The sequence below is a fragment of the Odontomachus brunneus genome, unplaced genomic scaffold (assembly GCF_010583005.1).
Source record: "Odontomachus brunneus isolate Ranch 3 - 2012 unplaced genomic scaffold, Obru_v1 Obru_scaffold_082, whole genome shotgun sequence".
Lineage (NCBI taxonomy): Eukaryota > Metazoa > Arthropoda > Insecta > Hymenoptera > Formicidae > Odontomachus > Odontomachus brunneus.
This window is the reverse complement of record NW_022639532.1, coordinates 470372-485100: the sequence shown is the minus strand read 5'-3', so window position 1 is coordinate 485100 and position 14729 is coordinate 470372. Positions and strand designations below refer to the sequence as shown.

Genomic DNA, 14729 nt, shown 5'->3' with positions numbered 1-14729 from the left:
TGTACTTAATCGATCGCAAATGTCGTTTTGTGGATATATCTGTTTATCTCGACGTATTTTGCAGGAATTTTTAGCATGCGTTTTCTCGCTTCTGACGTCATTAAAAAGAGATGGATGATGCGACTCCCCAGGAGCCTTAAACATGTTTATAATCCAATCAGAAGGCTTATAAGTTACATTTAGAGGTACTTTTGTCAATAAAAGTGAGTTCAGAATAAGAGCCAGTATCTATAGTATTTTTCTAATAGAACATAGTAATACATCTACAGGATTTATTTTCATAACAAGAAGCATATCTAACGTCGCATAATAATGACTAACTTTGCATTCTAGTGCCCTTTGGACACGAGATGCGTCTTGGCTGAAAATATAATACTTGTCGGTGGGACGACGATGGCGAAGGGTTTCGCGAGCCGTCTGAAGTCTGAATTGTTGGCTTTAGTCAAGAGTGATCTATATAAAAATAAGTTGAAAGTGGAATCGTTCGCGTTTCACAGAGCGCCTAGCAAACCAAACTACACTGTGTGGTTGGGCGGTGCTATCTTCGGTACAACAGATTTGCCGTTGCGATGTTTAACAAAGGAGATGTATCTGAAGACGAGCCGGGTTCCCGATTGGTGCAGTCTCGTGGACAATCAGAAAGATGAGACATCGTACGAAGTATGAGGAGTCTTACGAATTAACGTTAAAATTTTGTAATCTAATGTATAGAAGGCGAAGTAAATCGTTTTATTTATTATGTCTCTCAGTCAACGCCGGAGTCGCTCTTTTTATACTTTATTAAAAGTCATCCTTTCGCGAAAGAATATTTTAGTCGTAAGAAACGTCGTAAAAACCGGAGTATAAAACATCATCGTTATCATTCCTATTTTTCATATTTTCATATTTTCATTTTTATTTGGCCAGACGCGTTTCGTTACAGAGTCGTAAGTAACGTAAGTTTCTCATTGAGTTGCAACTGCGTCTTGATCAGCTGAGATAATGCGACTACCATCAGAAGATCTTTGACGTTACTATTGAACATCTCGTCAAATTGATCGCTGGACATCTTCGGCACGGAATGCACCATGTCCAGGAGCGCTCTGCCCACCTGAAAACGGCAAAATGATATTGATATTGTGTAACGGCAAACTCTGGAAGTAACAACTGTCATATGTCTACGCTTACTTGATTATCTGGCAATTGTTTTCCAGCCAGAACATCATCGACATACGTGAGCACTTGCTCCAGCATTAAAGAGAGCTTGGAACAAGCTTCCGAGACTTGCGCGAGATCCATCATGGGCTCTATTCCTCCGGCGGATTTCATGCTAGGCAATTGCACGTGGGTCTGCAATTGAGTCTTGGAACATAATTGCAATCCTACTATCTCTGGCTCGTAGCATGTAATCTGCACAAACAGATCCAACATTATTAAACACCAGCATATGAGAAGATATATATAATAATTAGAACATATATAAAATTAAAATGATATAAGATATATAATAATTACAAAACATATATGGAATAAATCAGTTGCCTTCATCTTAAGACACAATGTGTAGCCAAAGAGCTACACAGTATCATAAAATAAACTATACACTGGCAATCTCAGATAAAAGACCTCAAATATAAGTTTGTTAGAAGTATCATATGTTTTGCCAAACTAATCTCTTGACAAACCTGTACTTTAACCGGTGTGAACATAGATCCCTGCTTTCCATTGGGCACTCCCAATGGGACACATACGTAAGCTTTAATCGCCATTCTTGTAGTATTTGTTAATGTGGTATCAACGGTCAAATGTACTGGATTATTACATTCTCGCACATAATACTCATGTATGACTGACGAATGTGTAGTGACCTGAAACAATATGTTTACTTGGAAATTTGGAAGTATACATTACAAAAAGACTAAAGAGAAAGAAGTAGAAAAGAGATCACCTCATTGCCAGTGGCCCACCAACCAACAATATTCTCTTGCGCATTGACTCTGTGATTCAAATCGTACAGGTCCATACCATAGGTTAAATCGGCCTCCACCTGACTCTCGGACTCCTTGTGAGGCACGCAAAAGCAGTTGGTAACCTCGACAATGCCTTTCTCCACGGTACCTGTCATTTAGTGAAATCAGAACACATGTCGATCAGAGCGCGGCTGTTAAAAATCGCGCTCAAACGTTTCAGGAGCCTTATTCTCGAAAAATATCATATAATATTTCTACGAAGCTATAGTTCATGTTATTACAGCTTTTCATCGTAATATATGCGATACTTTTCAAGAATACGATCCCTGATGCGACCGAATGCAGAGCGAAAACGTAAGACGTTCCACGCTGTTGTTTCATGTGAATGTATACATTACCCAATAAGGTACCGATAACCCGCAAGGATTCCGCTTTCCGTCGTTCGTAGGCATCAACGATTTGAAATAGAACTACGGGATGCACTTTGACGGTGAGGTTAAGCGCCATGTTTACGTGTCTCGCGCAGCAAGAGAACGTGTTCTGGGACAAGTGCTATACGACATTGGAGAGACTATATGCGCATGCGCGGTATCAAGATAGTATCAGAGAAAATCCTGAGAGCGGCCACGCCATGCGTTTTGACCGCGACATCGATTTTCACGTTGTTCGATGCGCCATCTGCATCCATTTTTGAGCTGGAACTACATTCCCTACGTCCATTTTCAGACGCTGCCGGTAAAGTGTCGATTTGTCGCGTGTCCATTCTACGCCCATTTTCTGGCGATTCGTGTCCGGACTAAGCGCATAATTGCGTGGTTAAGAACATGGACAGTCCATATTTTCAATCACGCAATTATGCGCTTAGCCCGGACACGAATCGCCAGAAAATGGGCGTAGAATGAACACGCAACAAATCGACACTTTACCGGCAGCGTCTGAAAATGGACGTAGGGAACGTAGTTCCACCTAAAAAATGGGTGCAGATGGCGCATCGAATAGCGTGAAAATCGGTGTCGGCCAAAACGTATGGCGTGACCGCTCTCAGCCTTCTCTCTGATAGTATGTAGGACAAGCAAAATGGGATACCGTTGCTGGGCTCTATTATATTAAATAAATTTGTTTAAAAAATGTAAATAAAATGTAATATGTATGTTTATAAGGCGAGAATGCTTTATAGAATTACGCCGCGCGATTGTGCAGACGCAAGAATAATTAATCTATATTTCAAAATAACTCTAAAAATACATGATTTACACTGCGCGACATCCAACATGCGACAACGATATCCAATAGGAGAATTGGTTCTTTGCAGACAAAAATATCAGAAACTCTAGGGGTACGTTCGAAGAACGCTATTAGCACTATTTAGCGCTACCGTGTCATTCTGTCCTTGTACATCTAGGGAACGATAAAGATAGAATAATATGGTAGTGATGGTAACGTGCTCCCCGAACGCACCCTAGGAAAGAAACTCTACTATTGGATATCGTATCATCCTGGTGTCATCGTACATCGAAACGCAGTGTAAATCTGCCATGGGTCTACATATATCGCGTATTATGGCTGCGTTCCGAAATTCACTGCCAGTACTGATATTCTATAGTATACGTGACATGAACTATAGAATTTCAGTACTGGCAGTGAATTTCGGAACGCAGCCTATGTATATATCAATTTTGATGAACCACCAGGGGTGCGTTCGTTTTGAACGCTTACGCGCTTTAAGCGCTTATAAATATTGCTCACGTCGTTTACTTTGGCGCTATAAGCGCTTAGAAACTGCATATTGACGTCATGCGTGACGTCATAACTCGCACTTACATTCACTTCTTCTATCGAGGTAGGGTAGTAAAAGCGTGAGCACTTATAAGCGCTTATTTTCCAAAGAGAACGATAAGTTAGATTGCGTCGATGAAATCGACGCAATCTAACCTCCAATATAAACCTTAAAGTGAAATAGTGTTTCAAAATGACTTCCAACGAGAGTAATAAAACCAGAGTAACTCTGCAAGATGTTACAAATAATAAAATGTATACACTTGTTGTTACATCAAATGAGGCAAAACGTGTAGAAACAGGTAAGTTTAGGACACCTCTCATAAAAATTTATTATTTTTGTTATTAAATCATATTTATTTTGAGTAATAAAGCACTGTCCAACAGTAATTTAAAAAAAAAATAAGTAATATTTCAGCAACACTAGTAATACATTTGATGAAGGAAACGGACTTTCTCACAAATTTACCTAAATCTTCATATTTTGTTGTATAAAACATGAATATGAAAGTTAAAATCGTTGATCTTAAATAAAACAAAAGTTATAAAGTGCAAAGTTATTAAAATGTGACTTAAATACTTCATCATTGTATAATGGTACAATCACTTCCACATAGTTTTTTAACCAAGGTATTGTTTTTTTTTTTATCGATTCAATCATTACGGATAAATACTTTTCTAATTCTTCTTTATATAAGTTATTTGTTTCGTTATCATCAAAAACATCTAATGAAACTAATATTTGAGCAAATACACAAACAATTTCTTTATCTTTATCCTCCATTTTTACGTTCACAATTGCTTACAACAGCCAAAGGAAACGGTTTTGATCTTTTCGATGAGTGCGCTTAGAAATCAAAGTAACCGGGCAAAAATAGCGCTCATAAGCGTGAGCGCTTTAAGTATGTGAGCGTCCAAAACGAACGTACCCCAGGTGATCTCCGCCGGATGGAGAATCGGCATGCAGCCCAAAATGGCGAATATTTCCCCTAACCCTTAGGGCTATCGCACACAAATTGACATAACTGCATATGCATAGCATAAGACCGTATGTACCAATGAGCATCGAGTATTAAGTCGCCATATTGGTGTTCGATGCTTAATATTCGATGCTCATTGGTCCATACGATCTTATGCTATGCATGTGCAGTTATGTCAATTTGTGTGCGATAGTCCTAAAACTTCATCCTCACATCCGTGAAAATGCCTGATGCTCAGTTCAGATATTCCTACGTTTCATGGTTTTCATGCAAACTCGTCTATATGAATCTTTTCAATTCACGTGAAATAACTCATTTGGGAATCGATATATTTTGAACTTATGATGATTAACAATCGTGTTGGTCGAGCGTGAAACTTTCAAGATCTACGAGTCATGATTGTTATTCAATATTTTACCCATTGATTGACAAGTTAGCTGATGATTGTCTAAATAGAGGCAGTTTATCAGCGAGACGTGAAGAGTTTATTTTACTTAGATTTCATACAATTGATCTTTAATAATTGAGCAAAAGTGCGGAGAAAACGTGACAGTGGCGAGCATAATTTTACGAAAAATCTTCCTGGATTAGTACTTATCAACTAGTACTGATACGCATTATCGCGAAACGGTCGATTGATCGAGTGTTTCTCTTGCTAGATTTTTACAAAAATTCACCCGCATCATACACGTAGCCGCGGTATAAAATCTCGCACAGTCGTAGTTTGAGGTTAGTCTGACTGAACGCGGTTGTCTTTCGCGCGCGTGTACATAATTTATTTTCCATTCACTAAACTCTTATGAGCTGATGTCACGCATTACGCTAATCAGACTGCGTTTAAAATGACACTTCTCTGGAAATTGCTGTCTAACCCTGGCATCCTACGAAAAGCAGGATGTCGCGGTATCAGCGTGTCGCACAAGTTATTCGACTCTTACCTGGCCACGCGGATCATCAAAGTGCCGAAGAAGAACCGTGCGGCCTTCATTGGTTTAAGACATCACGCAACCAACACCGTCAAATCCGACGTCTCGACATTCGTCACGCGTTCGGCTAAAAGGGCCAAAAAGACCTCGGAGCTGAGGAGTTTGATTCTATTAGCCGCGCCCGAGAAGTGGACCCTGATGAAGGCCATCGCATTTTTACTGGTGTCGTCCAGTGTGACGATGGCTGTGCCCTTTTGCTTCGGCAAAGTGATAGATGTTATCAGCACTGCGAAGAAAGAAGAGATGAAAGAGAATCTTAGTCGACTAACGTTGGTTCTGCTTGTAGTATTTCTCATAGGTGGCCTGAGCAACTTTAGAAGAGTTTATTTGATGTCCACAGCAGGACACAGGATTACACAATCTCTGAGGAAACAAGCTTACGCTGCTATTCTTCGGCAAGAGACAGCAATGTTTGATAAGGGGAGCACAGGGGAACTAGTTGGGAGATTGATTGGTATATTTTGTGTCTTCTATCAAATTTAACATATTCACACAAGTCCTGATTCACAGTGGTCGTAGAAAGCTTTTTGTCTTTTGCTCTAAAACTATTTCTTGGCAAAGAATATTTTCCACAAATCCAGATGTCACAACTCATTTTAAGCATTATAACTTCTAACAATGCAAAGAAATTACTAGAAAATTATGTTACTGTCATGTTACTGTTATGTTATGTTTTCTGATCTTTGAGCAAAAAGGCTAATTATCATGGACCAGGGCTGAAGAGTGTCGTTCCATGTACAGATATTTTATTCAATCTTACATTTTTCTCTTTTCTTTTTTAGGAGACACACAGCTTATCAGCTCCGCCGTTACGTCCAACGTCTCGGACGGTCTACGTTCCGCCGTCATGGCGGTAACAGGAGTGTCCATGATGTTCTACGTATCGCCGTCGCTCGCTCTGCTCGGCTTAGCTATAGTACCACCCGTGGTGGTCGTCGCGGCTGTTTGGGGACGCGTGTTGAAGAGAGTCTCCAAAGACTTGCAGAATAGCTTCGCGGTGCTCAACACGACTGCCGAGGAGCGAATCAGCAACATCAGAACCGTGAAAGCATTCGCGCAAGAAGAGCGCGAGATCGGCCGGTACAGCGCGAAGCTGCGGAACGTTCTCGCGCTCTGTTACAAGGAGAGCCTCTACAGAGGCTTATTCTTCGGCATGACCGGCCTCTCCGGGAACGCAATCGCCCTCTCGGTCCTCTACAATGGCGTATTCATGGTGTCGAGCGGCGACATAACGGTCGGCAGTCTGAGCGCTTTTCTGCTGTACGCGGGCTACGTGGGCATATCTCTAAACGGGCTGTCCACGGCGTACAGCGAGCTGAACAAGGCGCTTGGCGCAAACACTCGTCTCTTCGAGCTGATCAATCGACAGCCGCTCATCCCTATTCAAGGCGGGCAAGTCTTGGACAAGGAGTTGTCGGGCAACGTGGCGTTTCGCGACATCTTCTTCGCCTATCCAACGCGCGACACGGTGCCTGTACTGAAAGGCTTCAACTTGAACGTGGAGGAATGTTCCATGACGGCCATCGTGGGGCTCTCGGGCTCTGGCAAGTCCACCGTTGCGTCTCTCTTGCTCAGGCTGTACGATCCCACGAAAGGATCGATACTTTTAGACAATCACGATCTCCGTCTGCTCGATTCCTCGTGGGTGAAGTCGCAGATCAGCGTGGTGTCTCAGGAGCCGATTCTGTTCAGCTGCTCGATACGGGAGAATATATTGTACGGGATGGAGAGCGCGTCAGACGCCGACGTGCTGGAGGCCGCGCGGCTGGCGCACGTGTTGGAGTTCACGGACAAGATGACGGATGGATTGGACACGATAGTGGGGGAGAGGGGGATCGCGCTCAGCGGCGGGCAGCGTCAACGAGTCGCGATCGCCAGGGCCTTAATTAAGGTAGATCGTTCCGTAAATCAATTAACACGTGCGCCATTAAGGTTTACTTAGGGAATTCTCTCCACAGACCGTCTTATATAATTTTTTGTTCTTTGACACAATTGTGTAAAACATATTTAGTTTAATAATCAATTTTCGGGCACACAAAATCAATTTTTACTGTTACCCATATGTGATGAATGCTGATGAATGCGTTAATCAAGTTGTAAATTTTTTAATCTGTAAAAATTAAGGCTATGGCGGCAATCTTGATTTATGATGTCAGAGCGAAGGAATGCATTTCCTCGTTTCTAACGTCATCAATCGAAAGAGCCAGGAGCCTTAAATTCTTCCGTGATTGTTTACAAGTAGCATATCTCTCTTATCTTCCGTCTCTTCGCGTTCTAGAAACCAAAGATCCTAATACTCGACGAAGCGACCAGTGCCTTAGACGCGGAGAGCGAGTATTTCGTCCAGGAGGCGTTGGAACGCGCCATTCGTGGCAGAACGGTGATAACCATCGCCCATAGGCTCAGCACGATCAAGAACGCTGACAAAATCGTGGTGCTCGACGGCGGACGGGTGGCGGAGACCGGCTCCTACGTCGAGCTGATGAGCTTGGAGAACGGTCACTTCAAAAAATTAGTGAAGCACCAAACGTTCACGTAGAGAAAAAAAAATGGAGAAAGGAATCACCGAGCGGATGACCACTCGTCGATTCGTTCAAATGCTCTCTTCTCTTCACGTGTGTCCTTGAATGTATTATATGTACATATTTATTACTTTTAGGCATCTCGAACGACTAATAAAATTAGTTACCGCTTATCTTGACGTCATCATTCGGACGGAAAGCTCGGCGCGGAATGAGAACAGAACGGTGTAACATCCCAAATGCTATGCAGTTGTCACCGATGAAACGAAAGGTGTCAAGGAGCATACGTGACGCATTGTTCGTGGAAACAGAGAGCTAGCGGCAGGAGTGCTCTGGTACAACTGTCCTCTCTTTCAGGAGTGATATGAGGTGACGGGTATACGCTTCGAATAAAAAAAAGAAAAGTCGATAATCATTTTTATATATTTTGTTATAAAATAATGTACAGAGCTATTTTCAGATATCCACATTTGTGTATGTATGTTTGTATGTGTGTATGTTGGGTGTGTATTTCGTGTATATGTTATTAGTTTATATTACTCTTATCCCATTCCTACGATATTCGTCTAACAATGATTCATTAGATCCGCGTCAAGTCCGAATCCGCTCGTAATGCCATTTTGTGTAAATACATAGATAGAACTGCAAGCGGCTCGAATCACACGTTGCAATGGATACTCGTGCGTGGATCGATCTTCAATATGTTCTTTCTATCGCTTTATCTTCCTTTTTGTAATAAAAGCTCGGTCGTCCCATTCGTTTCTTTGTTTTCGAATTAGCGTCATAGAAGATTCACGCGGCTTTTCTTGTTCTCAAACTTTTCGACCGTGTTCTTTTATCAGCGAAAATCATAGTGGTACTGAATTGGAAGGAATCAGGATGCCATGTCTCCGATCGCGAAACATAGCTCGCGTTATTGACTTCGCTCTCTCTTCGTGTATCTTCAACACATAATAAATGAAAAGTACTCGGTTCGCAAGGTAAAAGTAGCAATGCTTGGATCTTATCTTGTGGATATTCTTAGGCCCGTGTCTACAGTCGTTCCCTGAAACTTACCTCACATAAGATATTTAAATTTTTATTCAGAGTTAGATCCTAGCTTTTCAGTCTTGGTCTATTCTTTTCAACTTCACTACTACGCTGATGCAATAAGTTAAATGAGACAAATATATTTGTCTCAGAGTTCCGGCTTAACCGCCGCAACGTGAAGACGTGTTTGAACACGTTCGGACGTGACCTGTGATTTTTTTTTTGGGACATATTTCCAAGAAATATAATATTTCATATTTTCTTTTTCGATTTTTAATATAATCTATTCACAAGCAGCTACAGAAATTTTGAATCGAGTACACCGGCCAATCAATATAATACGTAAATATGATAACTGGTAAATGGCGTAGGAGCATTTAATTGCCAGGAGCCACAGATTGAAGGAAAGTTATATTTGTCTCACTTTAACTTATGGTATTGGTGCAGCAGTTGAAAGGAACAAACCATATAATATGTGTGATGTCTATATCTGCAATCAGATTCAACTGAAAAACTCTCATCTAACTCTGAATTCGAATCTGAGAATCTTACTTGAGACAAGTTTTAAGTAATAGCCATTAACACGAGCCTTAGATTTTTACTCAAAGTTAGATCCAGGTTTCTCCGTCGAATCATGGTGTATATGAAATTTATATCAGTGATCACGATTCAATTGAAAAACTCGTCTAACTCTGAATTCAAATCTGAGCATCATCTCACTTGAGATGAGTTCAAGTAGCAACTATTAATAGCCTTGCGTATAAATAAATATTTAAAGACCGAAATAATAAGATCCTTATCCTAAATTTTCTTTTATCAATAAGAAAGTGCCTCTGAGTGTGACTGAAGGCTGAAGGCTGACTAAACCTATGAGTTACATTTAAAGATATTTTTATCGCTAAAAGACAGCTCAGGATAAGGATCTGAGAGCGTCCTGCAGACATTGGTACTTCCGCCTTACCATGGACAATAGAAGATCCGCTATTTTGAATTCACACGCCGGCCCCCCGATTGACCATACCGCAATGACTATCTTAAGAATCAGCCTCGACCGAGTTTCGACAGACAGCTCCTCTCCTCGAAGCAGCGCCATTTCTCCCGACGTCTCCGCGAGTGTGCCGCGCTGCTACGCCACCCACCGATGAACATCGCGCGGAGAACGAATCAGTCTCCGACTAATCCCGAGGGTGTGCTCCCACTAATGCCGCAGCCTCTCGTCGTCGGACAGGACACTCGACGTTTAATCGAAACTTAGTATTATAAGGCCGCTGCGGCGACAATCGCGGCTTCGTTCGCTCACCCCGGCCGCGAGACACACGTCCCGTGGACGCCGGGGGATCCGCATCCGCGGTGTACCCCGTGCGTTGTGTCACGCTTCTCGAATCGACAAATTGTTCGTGTAAAACTTGTCCGATACGCGATATACACAATAGTTAATACAGGCACAACCTTAATCTAAGCAGACAACTACTCGGTACTCGTGTATAAATTTATATTGAAACGTCTCGATGATCCGCCGTTAATCCTGGGCTTTTCTATACAAGCGGCTCCGACATTACAATCTTCCTTGTTCTCACGCCTCTTCGCCACTTTCCGTCTTCTTTTCTCTCTCTTTCTCTCTCTCTCTCTCTTTCCTTCCGCGGATTGTAGGCTGTGTACTTTTTTCTTCCGAGAAGAGTTAGAAAAAACGCATCTCGTCGGCGCGCGTGTATAAGTGTGTGTGGAGTTCTCCCCGTGGGACGACGTACCCAACGATGCAGCCGGAATAAATTAAGAACGACGAACGAGATGTACGAGTTTTGTGGACAATATAGAGGGTCCCGTCGAAAGTTCACCGCCAGCTCTCGCTTGTCCCTGAAACGACATTGCGATCTCGCACGAGCTACGCCGCCACGGGCAGCTTGTGGAAGCGTCTGTGATGCATCCGACGTGCCCCGGCGTGTCGTCGGCGTCACACGCCGGGGAACAAGTATGAAATGTTGAAGCAGAGGGAGAGGAGAGGTCGGTGAGACTCGGCCGGCTCGTCTGGATTAACTCTTCGACAACTCCTCCATCGTCTCGTCCTCCATCTGCTCGTCCGATTGTTGTTGTTGCTGGAACGTCGACGCTGACTCCTCGTCTTCGTCCACCTCCATCATCTCCACTTGGTCGTGCGGCTCCCTCCTGCAGGCTGCGCTCTCCACGACAGAAGACTGCTTGACCTTCACCTGTTCAGCCGTCGTGCCGTCGTCCTCCGCAACGGGCATTAACGCGTCGTCCTGCGGACACGGGCAGACGACCGTGTCGGTGACCGAGCCGTCCGATAACGGGATCATCTCGATAACGGGAGACACGGTCGAGTCGAGTTTCTCGACCGCAGTCACTTCCCTGGCCTTCTCCTTAGCCGGCTCTACCACTATGGACTCAACGAGAGCCGCCTTGTCGTTGGAGACTTTCATCATCTTCGTGCCGTCCCCGTTGAACTCGGCGTGTAGTTCTTGTCCCATCTGCTCGTCGCTCCTGGGAGATCCCAGCCTGGGAATGGTTTCTAGAACCTGCTCCACGTCTGTGCTGTCGGGTTTTTCGCTGGCGGTCTGGTCGTGCAGCAGCCGGCTGTCCTTGGGAGAGGAGCTCGCTGTCGTCGTCGTGGTCGTCGTCGTCGCGCACGTTCCCTTCGGCTGCAACTCGGTCTTCTCCGTCTTGCGTGATGCTTCGGGCGACACTACTGACGCATTCGCGCATTCGTCGGACGCGATAGCGTTGTCCTCCGCGGTCTCGATGAACACCATCTGCGCGATGTCCGCGCTTCCGGCGTCTTGGCAGCGCGACTTTTCCTCGTCCACGTCGTCCAGCCGAGGCGAAGCCTCCGCTTCTTCCTCTACTTTGCTCGGAAGCCGCTCCTCGTCGGCGACGACGCCGTCGCCAGCCTCGTCGTCGCCCGAGGCGACCTCCGCCACTTCGACGTCTGTCTTCAACGAGTCGCTCTCCGTTATTCTGCTCTCATCGCGAGGTATCCCGTTTACGTCGCCGCATTCAGTCTCCGCGACCTCGCCGCTCTTCGTGGAATGAACGAGGCCTGGTGAGTCCGCGACCGCCGCCGCAGTTGTCTTCTCGTTTGGCTTGTCTGAGCACTTCTCGTCGGCATCCTCAAAACGTTTCGCTTGAAAGGCGGCTTGCAGGTTCCGCGTAGTGTCTGTCGTCAACGGGATCACCGTAGCTACCACGGTGACTGTGGTAGTCGCCGAGGAGGAAGAGGAGGAGGACGATGAAGATGAGGTCGAGGATGACGATGATGATGATGACATTGACGACGACGACGACGACGATGACGACGACGACGGTGAGGATGACGCCGACGTGGTGGACGCCGTCGTCGACGGCGACGTAGTTGCCGGCGTTGTCGTCACCGTCGCCGCCGCCGCCGCCGTCGTCGTCGTCGTCGTCGTCGTCGCTGTAGTCGTCGTTACCGCGGTCGCCGGATCCACCTCGTCATTCTCCATGTCTAAACTAGCCTGGGAGTTGGTATCTTCGTTCATGATCACGTCCGCCACGTCAGCACTCCCGAGCGAGTCCTCGGCGACGATCGCCTCCGCAGGCGTCGACAGGTTCTGCACTACCGAGGCCGCGGCGGCCACGACCGGCTCATGCGACTGTTCTACTTGTGAGGTTAGGTTCGATATCGCCGAGAAGCTCGATGTGGCGCCGACGAAGTTGGACGTCGTGAGCTGGTCGCTCCTAGAGACCGCCTGCTCCAGCTTCTCGCGGGCGGTCTCGTCCACGGAGAACACCGCGTTCTTCGCCAACGCGCCGCCCGTGCTGGCTGCAGCGGAATTGGCGGCGGCGGTGGCGGCGGCGGCGGCGGCGGCGGCGGCGCCTGGCACGACGGTGTGCAGCAGAGACGTCTCGTTCTCGACGGTGTGCACGCTGATGGTGACGGTCGAGGCGCAGTCTTTCTCCCATTCCATCTCGACGTCCTGCGCGGCCGACTGTGTCGTCTGCGGCGACGGTGGCGGTGGTTGTTGTTGCTGCTGTGTGACCGATGCGGTGTCCTCCTCGACGGAGCCGTTCACCATGCCGTCGCCCGTCTCGCCGCGTCTGTTTATGGGGCCAGGCTCGCGCGTCGAGACCACCAGGATGTTCTTCTCGATGGCGCGCATAAACTTGTCGACACGATTGTACTCCTTCCGCGGCGCGGTCAGCAGTTCGCATATCCGTTGGACGGTGAAGGGCGCGTTCGCGAACGACTCGAGTCTCTCGAGTAGGTTGCTCTTCATCGTGTCGTAGTTGAAATGTTCTACGTTGGGGCAGGCCGCGAGCTCCAACGTGGGGCAGCTCTCGTAAAAGTCCGTCATCACGCGAGTGAGTTTCTCCCGGAAGAGTGTCTTGATCATCGGCCACTGATACACCGGGTCGCCCGTCTTGGCGACCCAGCACAGGTACTCCTCGAGCTCGCGCGGTATCTCCGTCGGCCGCATCTTCTGGAACTCGTCGAGCGCCTGCAGCACCTCCTCCAAGTTTTCCATCTTCCCTGTCAACGCCGACGACTCGCGCCTATGAGTCCCCGTCAACGAGATCCGTCGCGTCAACCTCGTGATATATCACCGGAGAATTGTACTCTACGCGAGGAGGACAACTAAGAGTGAAAAACGTAAACTAGCCAACATACACCGGCCACAAAACAGCAACAATGATATACAGCGGCAGGAGGGAGAACGGCAGTGTCGCCAACACTGCTGAGTCGTGTCGCTCTCTTCGAATGGCAGTTGGCTGTATTCGGGCGCGCAACGTCAGCGCTTTATGTAGAGTTCACACCGCGTTCGATATCCGACGTATGACATCTGATATCCAATAGGAGAACAGCTTTCTAAAGGAACGTCTACATTGGAAGTAAGTAATAAAAAGCAGGAAGTAAGAGTAAGGGCTGTGGCACATAGAAAAACTTAAGCAGTAAGATGTAAGCAGTGAGCAAATTGACCAACCACAGTCGTTGATTCTTGGATCGTAAGAAGAATGAATGACTGTGATTGATCAATTTACTTACTGCTTACGTTTTACTGCTTAAAGCGTCTTCTACAATGGCAGTAGGAGTAGTAGTAAGAAATAAGCAGTAAGTAAATAGACTAATCACAATCGATTATTTTTGAAACATGAGAATGGAATTGGTCAATTTGCTTACTGCTTATTTCTTACTACTACTCCTACGGCCATTGTAGAAGACGCTTAAGTTTTTCTATATGCCACCAGCTTAAGAAACTGACCAACCACAGTCGAATGTGAGAAGGATAATCAGCTCTGATTGGTCAATTTCTTATTCTTACTTCCTACTTCTTATTGCTTAAGGCCATCACACATAAAATTCCGTAAGAACTTAAAACGTAAGCATAAAGAAATCGACCAATCCCATTCGGCTCTTCGTAACCTCTCCATTATTACGAAGAGCCGAATACTCGATTACGGAATTTTGTGTGTGATGGCCTTTACTTACTACTTACTGCTTACTGCTTATTA

At 45.6% G+C, this 14729-nt stretch overlaps 4 protein-coding genes across 4 annotated transcripts in view; 2 read left to right on the top strand and 2 right to left on the bottom strand.

Annotated features, from left to right (window-relative positions):
- The window catches only part of LOC116847646 (actin-related protein 10), a 4424-nt gene extending 3671 nt beyond the window's left edge, over nucleotides 1–753 (top strand). Inside the window, exon 5 of the mRNA XM_032822852.1 lies at nucleotides 334–753. Coding sequence (XP_032678743.1) covers nucleotides 334–666 — 333 coding nt within the window. The 3' untranslated portion in view covers nucleotides 667–753. The remainder of the gene's footprint in view (nucleotides 1–333) is intronic.
- An 11-nt stretch (nucleotides 754–764) lies between these two features.
- On the bottom strand, nucleotides 765–2518 carry LOC116847647 (eukaryotic translation initiation factor 3 subunit F). Its single transcript, XM_032822853.1, has 5 exons — nucleotides 2348–2518; nucleotides 1928–2097; nucleotides 1665–1847; nucleotides 1168–1389; nucleotides 765–1090 (listed from the first exon to the last, which is right to left on the bottom strand). Exons 1-5 carry the CDS (start codon nucleotides 2454–2456, stop codon nucleotides 917–919), a joined length of 858 nt encoding a protein of 285 aa, XP_032678744.1. The 5' UTR covers nucleotides 2457–2518; the 3' UTR covers nucleotides 765–916.
- A 2446-nt stretch (nucleotides 2519–4964) lies between these two features.
- LOC116847679 (ATP-binding cassette sub-family B member 10, mitochondrial) lies at nucleotides 4965–8386 on the top strand. Its single transcript, XM_032822927.1, has 3 exons — nucleotides 4965–6145; nucleotides 6474–7582; nucleotides 7970–8386. The coding sequence occupies exons 1-3, from the start codon at nucleotides 5548–5550 to the stop codon at nucleotides 8228–8230; spliced, it is 1968 nt and encodes a 655-aa protein (XP_032678818.1). The 5' UTR covers nucleotides 4965–5547; the 3' UTR covers nucleotides 8231–8386.
- A 232-nt stretch (nucleotides 8387–8618) lies between these two features.
- Nucleotides 8619–13973, bottom strand: LOC116847678 (serine/threonine-protein phosphatase 4 regulatory subunit 2-like). Its single transcript, XM_032822925.1, has one exon. The coding sequence runs from the start codon at nucleotides 13742–13744 to the stop codon at nucleotides 11273–11275; it is 2472 nt and encodes an 823-aa protein (XP_032678816.1). The 5' UTR covers nucleotides 13745–13973; the 3' UTR covers nucleotides 8619–11272.
- Between the last annotated feature and the right edge of the window lie 756 nt (nucleotides 13974–14729).

What these genes read in the sequence shown, in the direction of transcription:
- LOC116847647 (XM_032822853.1), bottom strand. Translation starts at nt 2,456, where the DNA reads ATGGCGCTTAACCTCACCGTCAAAGTGCATCCCGTAGTTCTATTTCAA. An exon ending in GGTTATCGGTACCTTATTGG is followed by an intron (nt 2,098 to 2,347) that starts GTAATGTATACA and finishes ACTAAATGACAG; the next exon opens with GTACCGTGGAGAAAGGCATT. An exon ending in TCACACCGGTTAAAGTACAG is followed by an intron (nt 1,390 to 1,664) that starts GTTTGTCAAGAG and finishes CTGTTTGTGCAG; the next exon opens with ATTACATGCTACGAGCCAGA.
- LOC116847679 (XM_032822927.1), top strand. Translation starts at nt 5,548, where the DNA reads ATGACACTTCTCTGGAAATTGCTGTCTAACCCTGGCATCCTACGAAAA. An exon ending in ACTAGTTGGGAGATTGATTG is followed by an intron (nt 6,146 to 6,473) that starts GTATATTTTGTG and finishes TTTCTTTTTTAG; the next exon opens with GAGACACACAGCTTATCAGC. An exon ending in TCGCCAGGGCCTTAATTAAG is followed by an intron (nt 7,583 to 7,969) that starts GTAGATCGTTCC and finishes TTCGCGTTCTAG; the next exon opens with AAACCAAAGATCCTAATACT.
- LOC116847678 (XM_032822925.1), bottom strand. Translation starts at nt 13,744, where the DNA reads ATGGAAAACTTGGAGGAGGTGCTGCAGGCGCTCGACGAGTTCCAGAAG.